General features: G+C 59.3%; 4 protein-coding genes across 4 annotated transcripts; 2 read left to right on the forward strand and 2 right to left on the reverse strand.

Annotated features, from left to right (window-relative positions):
- Positions 1-204: 204 nt before the first annotated feature.
- Positions 205-4,892, reverse strand: URA7_1 (CTP synthase ura7; the record flags this gene model as incomplete). Its single annotated transcript, XM_069357221.1, has 19 exons — positions 205-506; positions 557-859; positions 897-1,054; positions 1,101-1,189; positions 1,232-1,618; positions 1,657-1,851; positions 1,890-2,024; positions 2,064-2,200; positions 2,243-2,350; positions 2,398-2,420; positions 2,459-2,500; positions 2,562-2,601; positions 3,139-3,193; positions 3,256-3,570; positions 3,609-3,708; positions 4,250-4,295; positions 4,335-4,508; positions 4,608-4,724; positions 4,763-4,892. 19 exons carry the CDS (start codon positions 4,890-4,892, stop codon positions 205-207), a joined length of 2,856 nt encoding a protein of 951 aa, XP_069205158.1.
- A 1,511-nt stretch (positions 4,893-6,403) lies between these two features.
- Positions 6,404-8,480, reverse strand: URA7_2 (CTP synthase ura7; the record flags this gene model as incomplete). The annotated part of the gene is made up of 5 exons (XM_069357222.1): positions 6,404-6,518; positions 6,566-7,455; positions 7,492-7,758; positions 7,798-8,424; positions 8,466-8,480. The coding sequence occupies 5 exons, from the start codon at positions 8,478-8,480 to the stop codon at positions 6,404-6,406; spliced, it is 1,914 nt and encodes a 637-aa protein (XP_069205159.1).
- Positions 8,481-11,834: 3,354 nt separating this feature from the next.
- On the forward strand, positions 11,835-13,678 carry ENO1 (phosphopyruvate hydratase; the record flags this gene model as incomplete). The annotated part of the gene is made up of 6 exons (XM_069357223.1): positions 11,835-11,867; positions 12,230-12,251; positions 12,301-13,285; positions 13,321-13,425; positions 13,475-13,518; positions 13,569-13,678. 6 exons carry the CDS (start codon positions 11,835-11,837, stop codon positions 13,676-13,678), a joined length of 1,299 nt encoding a protein of 432 aa, XP_069205160.1.
- A 279-nt stretch (positions 13,679-13,957) lies between these two features.
- Positions 13,958-15,641, forward strand: Q8F55_008842 (uncharacterized protein; the record flags this gene model as incomplete). The annotated part of the gene is made up of 7 exons (XM_069357224.1): positions 13,958-14,029; positions 14,078-14,133; positions 14,173-14,528; positions 14,565-14,635; positions 14,675-14,968; positions 15,006-15,345; positions 15,385-15,641. 7 exons carry the CDS (start codon positions 13,958-13,960, stop codon positions 15,639-15,641), a joined length of 1,446 nt encoding a protein of 481 aa, XP_069205161.1.
- Between the last annotated feature and the right edge of the window lie 92 nt (positions 15,642-15,733).

The following is a 15,733-nucleotide window of genomic DNA, read 5'->3' on the forward strand; positions in this document are numbered from 1 at the left end:
TGTTTTCAACGCGGTTCTGTTCGCGTCTAGATTCAGTTGCAGATTTGTCTCAACATCATGCCATAGGCGACTGCGAACCGCGAACAGCCAATGATCGCGCAATGTACATCAATGTTCATTAGTGAAAGAGACGCCGCCCCTCCCCCTCCCCCCTCCTCGTGTCTGCGTGCCATGATGTACATCTAATGCGGGAAGTCTTTACTATTAACCAACGAGGGCAACCTCGACCTTGTCTGCGTCGACGACGTTGCCGTCACCCTCGAGCACCTTGACGCCCTCGACAGCCTGCTTCCGGCCCTTGGCGCTGGCAGTGACAGCCTCGGTCTGCGGGACAAACTTGGCGCTCTCCGGGTGGGGAGCCTGGTAGTTGGCATTGGCCACGACGTTCTCCTCAAGAACCGACTGGCCACAGGCAGCAGCCACCAGACCAAGGAAGGGAGGCGACGGGTTCAGAGGACGAGAGCAGAACTCGGGGTGGGCCTGAAGACCGACAAAGTAGGGGTGGCCTGGGAAACAGGTCAGCAAGGCGCAACGCAACAGCGGGACGTAGACCTACCCTCGATCTCGAGCATCTGCATACGCTCGCCGCGCTCATCCTTTCCAACAAAGCGGAGGCCACCGGGCGCCTCAAGCTGCTCGACGTAGTTGGGCTCAACCTCGTAACGGTGACGGTGGCGCTCCCAGGCAACGTTGTGGTTGCCGTACAACCTGCGAAGGACGCTCTTCTCGGTTCCGCGCTCGAAGATGGTAGGGCGCAAGCCGAGACGCATAGTTCCGCCCATGTGCGTCTTGGAAATCTCGGGCATGAAGCAAATGACGGGGTGAGGGGTCGTCTTGGACAGCTCGGCCGAGTTGGCGTCTGGGCGTCAGTGCTACAAGCCACTCGTTTCACGCACCCTTGAGGCCACAGACGTTGCGGGCCCACTCGATGACGGCGATCTGGAAGCCCAGGCAGATACCAAGGTAAGGAACCTTCTGCTCACGGGCCCACTTGGCCGCAGTGATCATGCCCTCAGTGCCACGCTGGCCAAAGCCTCCGGGAACGAGAATACCCCTATCAACGTCAGCGCAAACAACGGCCTCCGCTACTGAGGACTTACTTTGCAGAGCAAAGAGCGCGCCAAGCGTCGTGGTAACGAACAGGGTCGGACTCCTCCATTCCAGGCTCGAGGTCACCAGAGTCGACCCACTGGGGATGTGGTCAGTACACAACAGTGAGTCAGAAACCCACGTGGAGCTCGAGCTTGCGGCCACAGCGGAGAGCAGCGTGCTCCAGGGCCTTGACAACACTCATGTACGAGTCCTCGAGAGAGGTGTACTTGCCGACCAGCACGATGGAGACCGAGTCGAAGAAGCGCTCAGATCCCACACACATCTGCTTCCAGCGCTGGAGGAGCTGGTCACCCTTCGAGCTCATCTCGGCGGGAACGGCGATGTTGGCCATGTCGAGACGCTTCTGGAGGAAGGTGATAAGGCCCTGGTCGCGGAGCAGAAGAGGCACGTGGTAGGTCGAGGTCACGTTGTGGACACCAAGAACCTGCTTGGGCGAGACGTGGCAGAACATGGAAACCTTCTCCATGGTCTGAGGAAGAAGCGGCACCTCGCAACGGCATGCAATCTGACCGGATCAGCACAGGCAGACAGCTTGAGACTCACCAGGTCGGGGACCAGACCGAGACCGCGGAGGTCGCGGATACCAGCCTGAGTGGGCTTGGTCTTCTGCTCGCCACCGAGGAAGGGAATAAGGGAAACATAGATGAGGGCAAAGTTCTCGTGGCCGACACGGAACTGGAACTGGCGCATGGCCTCGATGAAGGGGGCCGACTCGATGTCACCGACAGTGCCGCCGAGCTAAAGCGAGTTAGACAGCATATGACTCAAATGCGTACCTCGACAATGCAGACGTCGGGCTCCTCGCCAGTCTCGTCCACAGGGGTCTTGGCAACACGCTCAACCCAGTCCTGGACAGCGTTGGTCAAGTGGGGCACGATCTGGACCGTCTTGCCGAGGTAGTCGCCACGACGCTGTACGAGTCAGTCGACGGCCCTCCTTCCGATTCTCACCTCGCGCTCAATGACGTGCTGGTAAACCTTGCCAGTGGTAAGGTTGTTGTCCTTGCCGAGGGAGACATCGAGGTAACGCTCGTAGTTGCCGAGGTCGAGGTCGGTCTCGCCACCGTCGTTGAGAACATAGACCTCGCCTGGAAGTGTCAGAAACCAGAGTATACTACCCGCAAGCTCACCGTGCTCAGTCGGGGCCATGGTGCCGGCATCGATGTTCATGTACGGGTCAATCTTGATCGACGTGACCTTGTAACCCGCCGTCTTGAGGAGAAGGCCGGTGCTCGAGGCTGCCAGCCGTCAGCACGTTCTCGATCCTCGAGGCGCGCCAACATACCGATGACTCCCTTGCCAATGCCACTGTGTTCTGTTAGCTCTAGCTACTTGCTGCTACCCACGAGATGACACCACCACACACAAGAATGTACTTGACCATGATTCTGTATTAGTGAAAGAGAGGTGAGTTTGTGACGCTTCGAACGGTGGCCAAGTTGCACGTACAATACGAGATGTGGAGTGGACGCGGAGCACCGAGCGAGGTCTAAGCGGCGAGTCTAGGAATTGGCACTGGGCGACGAAGCATCAGTCACTGAAACTTTGTGCGTGTGCAAAATTGTATCTCACGACAAACGACGGGGTGGGAGCACTGCAGTGATACATTGGCATGGGTTGGCGGCGAGGGGCAAGGCGGGACAGACGCGACCGAGTAAGCTCCAGTCCAACTACAGCATTCCTAGGCCATTGATCCTCACCGGTTGATTGACAGAGACTGTCAAGTACGTATCACGGGTCGGATTGACTGCAAGTCGATATCAAGAGGGACTTGCAGGAAGGAAATATCTTCACGCCAGTCGACGAGATGTAGACGCGGGGGAGGGAGAGGGAGGGAGGCCTCCTGGCTGGAAATTGTGTGAGTCACGTGATTCACTGTTGCCTCGCGCCTCACAGGGTTGAGTCACTTTTGGACTGGAACGGCGCGGCGCGCGCCGAATTGTTTTGTTTATTTGGTAGGTGTGTGCATCACGCGTCGCAACGCGTCGGTCGCGCCGTCACTACCACTACAAACGTCCCTAGTGACACCAGGCTGGCTTGTCGCCCTTGCTGTCACATATCCATCGAAAGCTGCTGGGGAACTGAGTATACCAGTCAGCGTTTTACACATGCATTCAGCCCCAGCCTCGCGACTCCCACTCACCAGATAGCCCCGGGCGCCGCGGTCAAAGCGCCCAAGGACATCCACCACGTTGGCCAACATGGCATTGCCCACCAAATGACGGCGAGCATACACGAATGACTGGAACGCCATCCGCTGAAGGTCGGCGTCTGTCAGCTTTCGCAAGGCCGCTTCAATCTGAGCGGCAGGGACGGCATCGTCGGCCTTTCGTAGAGGGAGGATGAGCTGGGCCATCTCGCTGTGCTCAACGTCGGGTTGGACAGTCGCCACAATACATCCAGAGAGCATGGCTTCGGCCATCCGGGCGTCGACGGTCCCGTCCTGCCAACCTTCAAACTGGGACAAGTTAGGGTGGCCCGTGAGGTGGGACTCACCAGACAGATACCCGACTTTGTCAAGTCTGCAGCACGTCGCTGTTCGTAGCTGCTCCACCACTTTGAGAATGCGGACGATGCCTGGAAAGGGTCCTCCTCGCTGCGCAGCACTCTGGTTGGCGGCTTGGGCGCGATAGAATCTGGTGTCAATGAAGCCCAATGCGCATGACCCACGGCTGCTAAGGACGTATTGCCGGCCCCTCGGCATCTTCGGCCACTCGCTTTTGGGAGTTGTTGGCCGGGGAATGTAGGTGACAGCTCGCAGAGCATGTCCGCTAGGCTTTGGGCTGAACACGCTCGAGCTGTGGGTGTGAGCAGAGTGGAAACGAGCACTGAGTCCCTTACTCGGCCTGGCTGTCAGCGTCCGTCCATCCATCGATGATAAGCGAAAACTCACTGCGGGCAGCAGGTGGGCCAACAAGCCCATGTCCCAGTGAGGTCCTAGACGCTCTACCATGGCCTCATAGGCCAGATCTTGAGAGAGCAAGGCTTGGGGATCAGCCGTCAAAGTGATCTGACACAGTCAGCACTCGCGCAAGCAGATGGCCCCACATTTGCTCGAGCATTGACGACGGGTCGACGCTGGATGTGGGCACCTATTTGGCTGCATGTTAGCCATGCTGCGCCGCGGTGCCTCTTACTTGATCACGATTGACTCGGGGCATGCTGATCCGAGGTCTGTGTCGTCTGGGGCCGTAAGCGGGAGAGTCCCAACTGTTGCCGCACCGTCACCGATGCGCCACAAGATGCGCCTGCAACCTGCCCGCTCGAGGTTCTCTGCCGCGCTGAGAGAGTCGTCCCATGATGGGGAGAATGGCGCTATGGCGCTGACATGGACCTTGGCTGACTGGTCCAGAAGTCTGTGGGTGTAAAGTGCTGCTGGTATTGACGACGAGTTGTCTGGCAGCGTCAGGTCGCATTCCGGGGGACGATAACGCACATGGGAGGTCTGGGAGGTGGTCAGTATGGCATTGATCGAGCGACTCCAACTCAACACACCAATGAAGAGCAGGACGTCGAGCGGCTCCTTGACTTGTTCTTTCGACAATGGTGGGTGGTCGTAGGGAGACTGCCCACCCACGCGCCCATACCACGTTGGGAACCCGTACGCGTGCGCTGCATCATCAGCACACCGCGCCCACGAACGCACTCACGATCCTGCTCCCTCTTCCAGTCTGGGACCTGGGGCCGGCTGAGCAGGGCCCACAAGTAGGCCGCGGCGAGGATGGCGACCGACAGGCCGAGGAGCAGGGGCGACGGGCGCGGCAGGGATTTCAAGAACATGCGGTCGAGAGCGGTCGGAGGGGCAGCGCGGTGCGGCGCCGGCGGTTGTGGTGCAATGCGAGAGGAAGTGTTGCGTGTTGGTTGATGCGATGCAATGTCGTTGCTGCGGCCAAGAAATGTCCACGTGAACGCGACGCGGCGCAGCTCGCAGCACTATCTCAGACTTTGTCGAATGTTGCGGGGCCCCAAGTGGCAATCACTTGGCGGACTCGCCACCAACACTCACATCCAGCTCCAGGGAGCCTGGGGAGAACAATCCATCGTACCCTCGCGATTCAACACGTTGTGTGTTCTTTACAATTGCATGGCAGAGGTATTTGGGGGTATTATGTAGCCAGCTCAAGCGAGCGCCCCACGTTGCGTCGTTGACTCGTCGCGTTGCTTAGACTGGTCGCCATCCCCTCTTCGTGGACCCCTTGGGGGTACGAGTCGTATTGAACGCGGTTGGAACGAGTTTCCGTCTCTCACTCTCCTTGAAGTATTGAATCGCTGGGATTGCCTCAGTTTGTGTAGACCTTGTTGACCACCCCTCGACCACCTGCCTTCGCACTTCGAGCCTCGCGATGTCACACATGCAACCACTTCCCACACCATCGAACCACAAAGACAATGGTTGTCACCGGTTCGAGGCTGCCGTGACAGCAGGTTCCAGTGCAGTGTTTTCTGGGCAGAAGGGGATGGTTGCTCGCAGGGAGTGCGATTGAACTTCAATGTCTAGAGCTGTCTTTGCGCATTGGTCAAGTGCTGACAGCGGTGCTGACGGCTGTTTGCAGTGAAGATCGCAGGCTCCTACGAGGAGACTCTCGAAGCCTGACTGAACATATCGTCAGGCCAGCACTGAATAAGACTGTCGGTTGAAGGGCACCCAGTGGTGCTGGGGTTGGGCTACGGATAAGTTGCTAGGGTCGGGCCACGAACACGAACCATTCTGGGGTGTGTGTGAAGTGGCGGTGGACTGATTCTCGGGACATGCCGCAAGTCGGCGCGCGAACCTTGGCTGTCCAGCCCCATCCACATCTAGACGAGGCACAGGAATCACTTGTGACGACGTCTGTGCAGACAAATGCAGAGATGGCGTACGACGAGTTTCACATGCACGTCCACGATGATCAACTACAACGCATCAGTGACTCACCCAAATCATCCTCCCTCTCGACGGGCTATCTCCCCGCCCTATCAGCCGATATGACGCGCCATCAACAACGTATAATCTGCACCCGATTCACACGACGATAACAACTGACTATTTGCATTTTGCTCAAACCCTAAAAAAGGGCTCGGTTGAAGGGGCTCCTCTGTATGGATATAGTACAACAAAGACCGATGTGCTCGCGAGAGCGGTGGTGCGCTCAGGAGAGCGATATTGAGGTATGGAGACAGTGACTTGTGGGCAAGACGGCAAGGCTAACCTGGGAGGCCCGGGGGCTCCCAGTTGGAAGCGCCAGCGCCTAGTCCAGGTCGACCTGCAGTTGCGGCAGGCCTGTGTGTGTGTTGTGGTAACAGACATTTTTCTAGTGAACGGAAACCGAGGGCGCGGCCTGTTCCGACGACATATCATGGCGTGGGTGACTGGGCGACTCGGGCACTGTGAGGAGTCTGCGTGACTCCCATGCGCCACAGATGTGACTGAGAGGGTCAGCTTGATATCGGACGAGGAAAAGGTCACCACTCACCGCTTGCCGTTGCCGGCGCCCTTTTCGTCGATACGACACTTGCGCGAGCAGAAAGTAAGCCCACACTTGCGGCAGTTGGGGAAGTTGACACCAGACGCATTGCAGACGCTGCAGGTGACATGCTTGGTCAAGGCGCTTGCGAGCTCCAAGGCGGCAAGCTCTGGGTCGATGGATGCAACTTGCTGTTCAGGCTCGAAAGGCAGCCTGCGCATAGACGGCGGCGAGGCCATTCGGTGCGCACCAAGCTGAGGGGAAGAGGCCACAGCGCGCAGTGGCTTGGAGCTGCCAGCTTCCTTTGCTCTGCTAAGATCCAGGGGACGCGGCACCTTGATGCTCTCCGTGGCCCGCACGACCGGCGATGCTTCGGACACCGGGGAAGGAGGCGAGACGTTGGCAGACGGGGGCGACATGGACCATTGGTTCAGGGATGGCCACCATGCACCGTTGCTACTTGACTTTCGAGCTTGGGAAAGGACGACACGGTCATGCGAGCGCTGAACCTGGCGGAGGGAGGAGAGGGCTCTAGGCGTGTCGAGAGCGTGGTCGATGACCGGAGCTTCGCGCGACAGAGATGCAAGTGACGCGGATGACTTGCAAGGGGTGAGCAGCATTCTCGATGAATGGATTGTGCTGTCGGCAAAGGAGAAGATTGACGTCTCCGACTTTTTACGCCTGTGCTTGATCTGGGGAGAAGCGCCTTCCAGTGGGAACGGGTACGCATCCAACTCGGCTTGCGAAATGGGGGTACCGCCCGTCGTCTTCAAGACGATGTTGAGGCGGCGGTAGGCCTGGCGAATCAGATCGTCTGCGACCTCCATCCCGCTCGGTCCCTGCCGGATGACTGCCTTGAAGTGTTGCTCGGCTGAAAGGGGGGATGAAGTCAAACCACGCTGTGGGTTAGCCATTAGCTGTCTGGATGCGCTTACAATGTAGTGGGCCATGAGGAGGACTGCGTCGCGCTTCATGAGAGTCTCCTTGCTGAGACCAGAAGAGTACTTGAGGAGCGGCAGCTCGAGCAACTTCTCAGTCACCGCTCGTCCCAGATGCCATGCGTTCCGGCCCTTCTGACTGTCGCCATGCGGCTTCAGTGCCCAGGGGAGTTGAGAGGGCGTGATGGGAGGCAAGGCGACCGGGTCGTGGCGCTGAATGTGCCCGTGCCGGTAGAGGTGGAGGAGGGGAAGCAACAGTTCGTACTGCAGCTGTTAGCAAAACGACCTCAGCGCAGCACTTACAAGAAGCTTGATCTTCTTGGAGGGGCTAGCATCGTCATCTCCGTGCGGTGTGTGAATGACAAAGGAATCCGCTGCGGTGGAAGAATGGCTTGAGGGAGGAAGAGTCTCGGTGTCCGGAGGTGGAGCGCGGCGCTTGCCCTTGAAGTCGACAACGAGAACGTCGTCTTCGTCGTCGGTGTCATCGTGATTCTTTACCTTGGGCTCCGGTCGGGCACCAATGTGTCGCTCGCTCTCAATGACCCACCCAAGCCCGAGGACAAGCCAACCCCCAGCCTTGCCCGAGCCTTCTACATCGCGCACCGCGCGTTTGCCATCGGTCGGGATACCCCAGCCTTGCGAGACGAGTCTGGTCATTGTAGGCCGCTCGCTTGTGGGAGAGATGGGCGGGGGAGATGTGCTACGGAAGAGGGAAGTGAACCAGGACGTTGTCGGGGAAGTCGTGGCTTCATCGATGGACGACTTGCGGCTCTGGACGGGGGAGGGCTCGGGGTCGGGTTGGGCCAAGCTTGATCCGCGGACAAGGAGATTGCCGAGGGCGAGACACGCAGTGGGCGAAGAGTAGGGCGGGAGTGCCGCAGTTGCGTAGTACTTGGCTGCGAGGGAAGGCTGATGTGCGATAAGGGCGGTCTGGAGAGTGAGCATGAGAGAGAGAGGGCTTGTAGGCTTACCTGTGCGTCCCACATCAGCGAGCCTTCATCTACGTCACTGTGGGTTTCGTCGCCATCGTCGTCGTCGGCTGGGCCATCGCGAGCGTTGCCGGTGTCGCTCTCGTCGCCGTCTTCACTATCGCTATCAGAGGGACCCTTGGCGTCGGAAGTGAGGCCGATAAGGCGGGCGAGCTGGGCGAATGACCTGTTCTGGCGAAGGGCTCTGGGCAGGGGTAGGAGCGACGGGGCGTGGGAGTGGAAGGGGGGGGTGGGACTGCCTATACGAGGCGGCTTTGGCTTGGGTATGGTGGAGCTCATTCGTCGATTGGGCGAGTCTTGAACACGTGCCGAGCAGCCAAGGTGGTGAGGAAGGTGGTGGTGGTAGTGGTGGTGGAGAGGGTGAGAGTGCGAACGTGCCTAGAGCTGGGGAGCACGAAGAGTCGGGCAAGTGTTCAAGGTGTGATGGGAGTTGCTGGTCAAGAGGAGATAGCTCGTGTGTTTTGGGCCTTTGTGTGTGTGTGTGTGTGTACAAGCGAGTAAGCGGGGGGGAGTTGAAACGAGGAAGCGAGCAAGAGGGAGGATTGGGATTGATTTAAGTGAAGAATTGAGTGGGGCGGCGGCGGCGGCGGCGGGTTTGGTGTGGAATGTGTTTAAAGCCAACAGAGACACAAGACACGCCGCTCCTCTGATATCCAGATTTCGGCGGCCAGAAAGCCAGAAACCCAGACACCCACACCCACCCAGGCAACGTCGGCAGGTCGGCAGCTCGGCGGCGACCGAACGAGCGGACCAGCAAGAGCGGCGAAGGCGCAGGCGAGCGGCGCGCGGCGGCGCTCTCGGCCCTGGACCATGACCACCCACTTGGCACGTCCCTGCGCCGTTAACCCTCGGCGCTCTTTCCTCTTCCTCGCCCTGCAGGAGTAGATGCTCCTCTGTGGCTCATGTTAAGCTCAATCAGACTCTCTCTCTCGCCCTGCTCTGGCCATCCAATCTCCCTCAGAGCTCTCAGGAGCACGCAGATGCATGTACCGACATGGGCGGCCCGACTCTTGAGCTTCATCCCGACAAACGACAAACGGATTCGCACCTTTGGCCCTCGCCCCGTTGCCGTGGCCGCGCTGCCCGGCTACACCCCCTTTCCTCCCGATGCAACCCACCCCCCGAAAGCATGGTGGTGGTGGTGCGGGCTTTACAACTAAGTTCCTGTGGGCCTCGTCCCCCGCCCGGCGAAGCCCTCTCGTTCCAGTCCAGTGGCGGCCGACGCGGCCAGCAGAGGCAGGGTTGGCGACGGCGTCCTCTACCCGTCTACCTACCTACCTGACCGACCGACCTAATCTTGAATCTTCCAGACCGGTTGGACGCGCAGCCCTGCGTGCGGGCGCTAACCCATTCCCAAGCATTCCTCGTCTCGCACAAGTTGGGATCACACCAGAGGCAACTCACCGTCGCCACTCGGCTGCACATTCCTCATTTACATAACCTCCCCTTATTCGCCCACACATTCCTTGGCGACAAAACAAATAGCATTCGGCTGTACGGCCGTATGTCACCTGCGTATGCAACAACAACGACATGGTTTGACATGGTTTGGAATGATGCAGGCGGGGGCGGCGGCGGTCAAAATCGTAGTCCGCGGGCCTTGGTCGGCAGCGAACCCGTCATGTTCGTAAAGTCTGCCCGTCGTGCCAAGGGGCCAGGCTTACCACCAGCGACGCCTCGGCATTCGTGGCGCATGTCAATGACCCTCGTCGTTCCTGGGTTGATACGGCCAGTTCGCATCCGACATGCCAAGTTGTCGCACCATGCACCATATGGAGTCATTTGAGTGGCTGATGGTGGTCACAAGACCACTTTTACGACTGGTTGACGCGCGTCTTCCTCGGCTTCTCCGAGTGCAAACCTACGCTCTTCCCTTACGCTAGTAGAGTGGTAAAACAGCAAAACGAACACAAGCAACTCGTCTCCCCTCGCACCCCTGCGCTATTATGGTCGCCGGGGGGCCGGCCGGCCACGCGCCTCCCTGCCTGCCTTGTCTGTCTTGCCTGTCGGGTGCGGATCGGCACGGCAGTTGCCTGGCGACGACGTGACTGACAAGGGGAAAGCCGTCGGAGGCAGACAGGCCAGCTAGCGAAGGAAGAGAGGACGACCAGCTTGCGTCATCCTCACCGTGCACATGCAATCTCGCCGTTCTCGTACTCAATTGCTTCCTATCTCGTGCTCGCGTGAGGTGACCATATGCTACGCTACACGGCTCGTTTCAAGATCGCCAAGCGGCGGTTGCCGGTCGGAAGCACGCGTTGGCAAGTCATGGGACCAGACCCCCGTCGATTTCAGCGTCGGAAGCTCCCAGGTGACTGGAAGCTTGTTTACACTTGGAAGCTTGTTTACGGATGCAGCAGTGCTGCTGCTCGTGCTTCTCGTGCTTGCCGAACCCCTCCACTCCGTGGGTATAAGCAGGCGGCGTTTGCCACGAATGCTGCCGCCACACGTTTGCGACTGCTTGGGTGAGTGACGATTCACGTGCGACTTTGCTTGGCACAAATGGCCACTGCCGCCTTGCGGAGCCTTGCAGTTTGCAGACCAGACTTGCGGAGCCTTGCAGTTTGCAGACCAGACAGACCTCTGACCAGTTGAGGCTAATGTTGGTCCGCCTCTGACAGCGCTCTCTCTGTCCACTGTGAGTAGGCAAGGCGAAGAAGCAAGGTGACTCGCTCCTCCTCAAGGGTGGCAGTCGGCTGTCTGGTGCCAAGCTGGCCTCGGCCAGAGAGTCGAGGAGCCGTTTCTTGTGGCGACTGGCTCACTGTTGTCAAGAACGACTCGGACGTTGGGAGACCACCGATGTCGGGGCCAGGCCGGGCAGCAGGATATCTCTGACTTGCCGTCGCCGACTGATTCCATTGGACCGTCGTCTACGGACTTCCTGACATCTGTCTGCTCATCCCTGTTGCTCGGAGCAATCCGCCAACCACAATGCAACCCTCCGATACGGCCGCACGGGGCCCCCGCTTCTCTATCAAAAACTAATACGTGTCAATATGTTATCACTACTAAGGGTTGTGTTACCCTGTGCCATTGCCGCACGGCGTCGCGCCTCCCTGTCATTGCACGCGCCGGCGGAGGGCCGTCAATCAGAGGCCACGCCCCTTTCCCACCCGCTGCCGCACCACCATGTCGCGCTGGCGGCTGGCGGGCATGCTGCAACCGGCTCACCCACAGCCAGCAGCCAGCGTCACCCACCCACCTGCCTGGCTGACTTTCGCCCCTGTCACCCACTTGCCCTCCCCTCCCCCAACGCATCCTGCCCCCATAATCCAACTCGACTTTCCACAATCTTCTCTCTCTCTCTCATCCTCCTCTTCACCCAAACACCAAATCCAAAAACAACCAACAATGTCTGTTGTCACCAAGGTCCACGCTCGCCAGGTTCGTGCACTCGCTACGCTACACCCAAGGGCTCTGCAATGCTTGACGACTCGATCCACCACCTTCCCCCCCCCTCGTGGGTGGTGGAATGGCGTCATAGCAGCCCGCCCAGCAACCAACGTGCTTGACTCACAGCTGACACTGTCTTAGATCTTTGACTCGCGAGATGAGTATTGCTCCGTCTAGCTGGAGGCCGAGTGCTCGACCCCCCTCGGGGACCGTGCCTCCAGCTCGCCTTCCTCGTACATGCTTCCTATGCTGACATTGACGCCTTCCCTCCGCCCCATTCCTCGCCCGCTTCTTCTTGCTACCTGCCGCTTGCTTGATCGTGATTGACGATCGTACGCAACCCTACCGTCGAGGTCGACCTCTGGACCGAGAAGGGTGAGTGCTGTGACGCACAGCCGTACCGTACCGTACCCTAACAACACAGGCCGCTTCCGCGCCGAGGTCCCCTCGGGTGCCTCGACCGGTGCCCACGAGGCCGTCGAGCTCCGTGACGGCGGCAAGGACTACGTTGGCAAGGGCGTGCTCAATGCCGTCAAGAACGTGAACGAGGTTCTCGGCCCCGCCCTCATCGAGTCCAAGCTCCCCGTCACCTCGCAGAAGGAGATCGACGACCTCCTCATCAAGACTGACGGCACCCCCAACAAGGGCAAGCTCGGCGCCAACGCCATCCTTGGTGTCTCGATGGCCGTCACCGAGGCCGGTGCTGCCGACAAGGGCCTCCCCCTCTACGCCTACATTGCCCAGCTTGCCGGCGTCCAGGAGCCCTTCATCCTCCCCACCCCTGCCTTCAACGTCATCAACGGTGGCTCGCACGCCGGCAACGCCCTTGCCTTCCAGGAGTTCATGCTCCTCCCCACGGGCGCTGCGTCGTTCACCGAGGCCCTCAAGATGGGCTCGGAGACCTACCACGCCCTCAAGAAGGTCATTGTCAAGAAGTACGGCATTGACGCCGTCAACGTCGGTGACGAGGGTGGCTTCGCCCCCAACGTTTCGGGCGCCGAGGAGTCGCTTGACCTCCTTACCGCTGCCATCGAGGCCGCCGGCTACACCGGCAAGGTCCAGATCGGCCTTGACGTCGCCTCGTCCGAGTTCTTCAAGGACGGCAAGTACGACCTTGACTTCAAGAACCCCAACTCGGACTCGTCCAAGTGGCTCTCGGGTGCCGAGCTCGCCGACCTCTACCACCAGTACTCTGAGAAGTACGACATCTGCTCGATCGAGGACCCCTTCCACGAGGACGACTTCGACGCCTGGGCTCACTACATGACCACCGCCAAGATCCAGATTGTTGGCGACGACCTCCTCGTCACCAACCCCCTCCGCATCAAGACTGCCATTGAGAAGAAGGCTTGCAACGCTCTCCTCCTCAAGATCAACCAGATCGGCACCATCTCCGAGTCGATCCAGGCGTAAGTGGCTCGCCATGGCTATTCTAACTCTGCAGCGTTCAGCTCTCGCAGTCGGCTGGCTGGGGTGTCATGACCTCGCACCGTTCGGGCGAGACCGAGTCGACCTTCATTGCCGACCTTGCCGTTGGTCTCCGCACTGGGTAGGTCGCCTTGGTTCTAATCCTGCCCCCCGATGCTGACTGTCCCCAGTGAGATCAAGACCGGTGCTCCCTGCCGCTCGGAGCGTGTTGCCAGTGAGTAGCCTTGCAGCTCTGCCCTGCTGTACACCCTAACACCACCTCAGAGTACAACCAGCTTCTCCGTATCGAGGAGGAGCTCGGCGACAAGGCCATCTACGCCGGCGCCAAGGGCCTCTCGAAGGGCACCACCGCCCCTGCCCTCCACACCGAGTAGATGTAGGAGCTAGATAGTTGGCATCTGTATAGATGTCAAGTGAAAGAGAGATGAAGCTGTTTTATCTGAGCGGGCTTGTTTGTGTTGAGGTGTGAGCCATGAGCGACGACGTCGAGCCATGAGCGACGAGCAGAAGGGCGCGAGGCAGAAATCAGTCACGTGACGGAACCAGTCGCGTCATGTTGAACGCGTCGGTCAAGTTGCATTGTTGCTTTGGCCATTTCGTCGCGCACCACATCACTCTCATTCACACATCGACTTTTCCAGTGCATGCGCACGATGGCCGATTCACAAGAGTTCAAGACTGCAGAGAGGCATCTCACGCAAGCACTGGAGTCTGACCAGAAGGTCGTGAGTTCCGTCAGCTTGTGCGCGCCTTCCTCGCCGCTAACACCACAGGTGACGTTCCGTGATGTTGCGCGGGAGCTTGGCTGCCATGTGCATTTGGCCAAGAAGTGAGTCGAGTGCCTGTGTTGACTGACAATGCCCCCCAGCCTCCTGCTGCACTACTTGTCCACCCACCCCGATGTGATCCCAACCTACCTCCTGTCCGGCCCCCTGCTGGCCACATCAGCCCTTGCCCAGACGACTTTGACGCGGGCAGCGTCGCCTTCTGCAACACAGTCGCTCGCCCATCTCTCGGCCACGCAAAAGATTCGCGTCGTGCACATGGACGAGATGAGCGAAGACGAGTGGAACTCGGAGGCCGAGGAGGAGGAAGAGCAGAATGAGGAAGACTTTGAGGCGCTGGCAGGTGCCGAGGAATCGATCAAGGTCGACGGCGATGACGCCTTGGACGACGTCGTCCCAAGGTGGGGCGTTGTTATGGTCAACCAGGATGGCCTGGAAGGTGAGTCGAGTTGCAGGTCTTCACTAACACCTGCAGACAAGAAGAAGCTCTTCAGCGGCGACCAGCTCAGCGTCCACATCTACTCGTTGGCTCCAGCCCCGTTAAAGGTGTGCCCACCGCATCACTTGTGGCTGACCAAGCTACAGGACCCTGCCCTTTACCTCGCTGCCTCAGCCAGCCTCCGCACGCACTCCAGTTACATTGACGCGTCGACGTACGGGACAATCTCGGGAGTCTCTCTGGTCGCGACCGGACCGAAGCGAATGCGTGATGGCGGTCTCGACTTGATCGCCAAGAAGGCTGAAGTCAAGGCTCAAGTCAAGCCTGAAGCCAAGGATGTCAAGAAGGATGCGAAGGAGAGCAAGAAGGAGGCGAAGCAGGGCTTCTTTTCCAGGAAAGAGTCGCCCACTGAGAAGGAGGCCAAGGAGGTCCAGGCCAAGGTGGGTGTTGTCTCTTGTCTATTCTGACGAATTCTAGCCGCCTCAGCCTCGCACGACAAAGAACAAGAGGCGAATCATCACCTCGGATGATGAAGATGAGCCAGAAGTCTCTTCCTCCACGTCAAAGTCCCCGCCGAAACCTGCTCAATCAACCAAGCCATCGCTGGAGCCAACGTCGTCCATGGTCCGGGCTGAAGACCAGGCGGCCATGGAGGCCATGATGACTATGGACGTCGACGACTTTGACGACTTTGAGGTGATTTCAGCACCGAAGCCGACCGCCGCGTCCAGCAGTGTGCCAAAGCCCAAGGGCACGGCACGAAAGAGGCGACAGGTCAAGAAGTCAAAGGTTGAGATGGATGACAAGGGCTACATGGGTGAGTTGTGCCTGTTAGAATGCTATGCTGACCGCCCAGTGACCAAGGACTACTTCACCGACGAGTCATACTCTGGCTCTGACACGGATACGGAGCCTGTTTCCAAGGCAACCAAGTCGTCGTCGTCGTCGTCCAAGGTCAAGAAGGAGACGCCAGCAGCGCCGGCACGCGCGAGTGCGCCGGCAAAACCGGCGGCGCCGGCTCGGCCACCGCCTGCGCGCTCAACGGGTCCAAAGAAGGCCGCGCCATTGGGCCAGAGCAGCCTTGCAGGCTTTTTCAAGAAGAAGGACAAGTAGAGCGGTGTGGCAGAGCAGAGCAGAGCATAGCAACGCATGCATTGATCGTGGGTGGGGTAATGTCGCGAAGCAGTGCACAGAGTCATGTTGGA

This window comes from Vanrija albida, assembly GCF_041260175.1.
Source record: "Vanrija albida strain AlHP1 chromosome Unknown contig_7, whole genome shotgun sequence".
Taxonomy (NCBI): Eukaryota; Fungi; Basidiomycota; class Tremellomycetes; order Trichosporonales; family Trichosporonaceae; genus Vanrija; species Vanrija albida.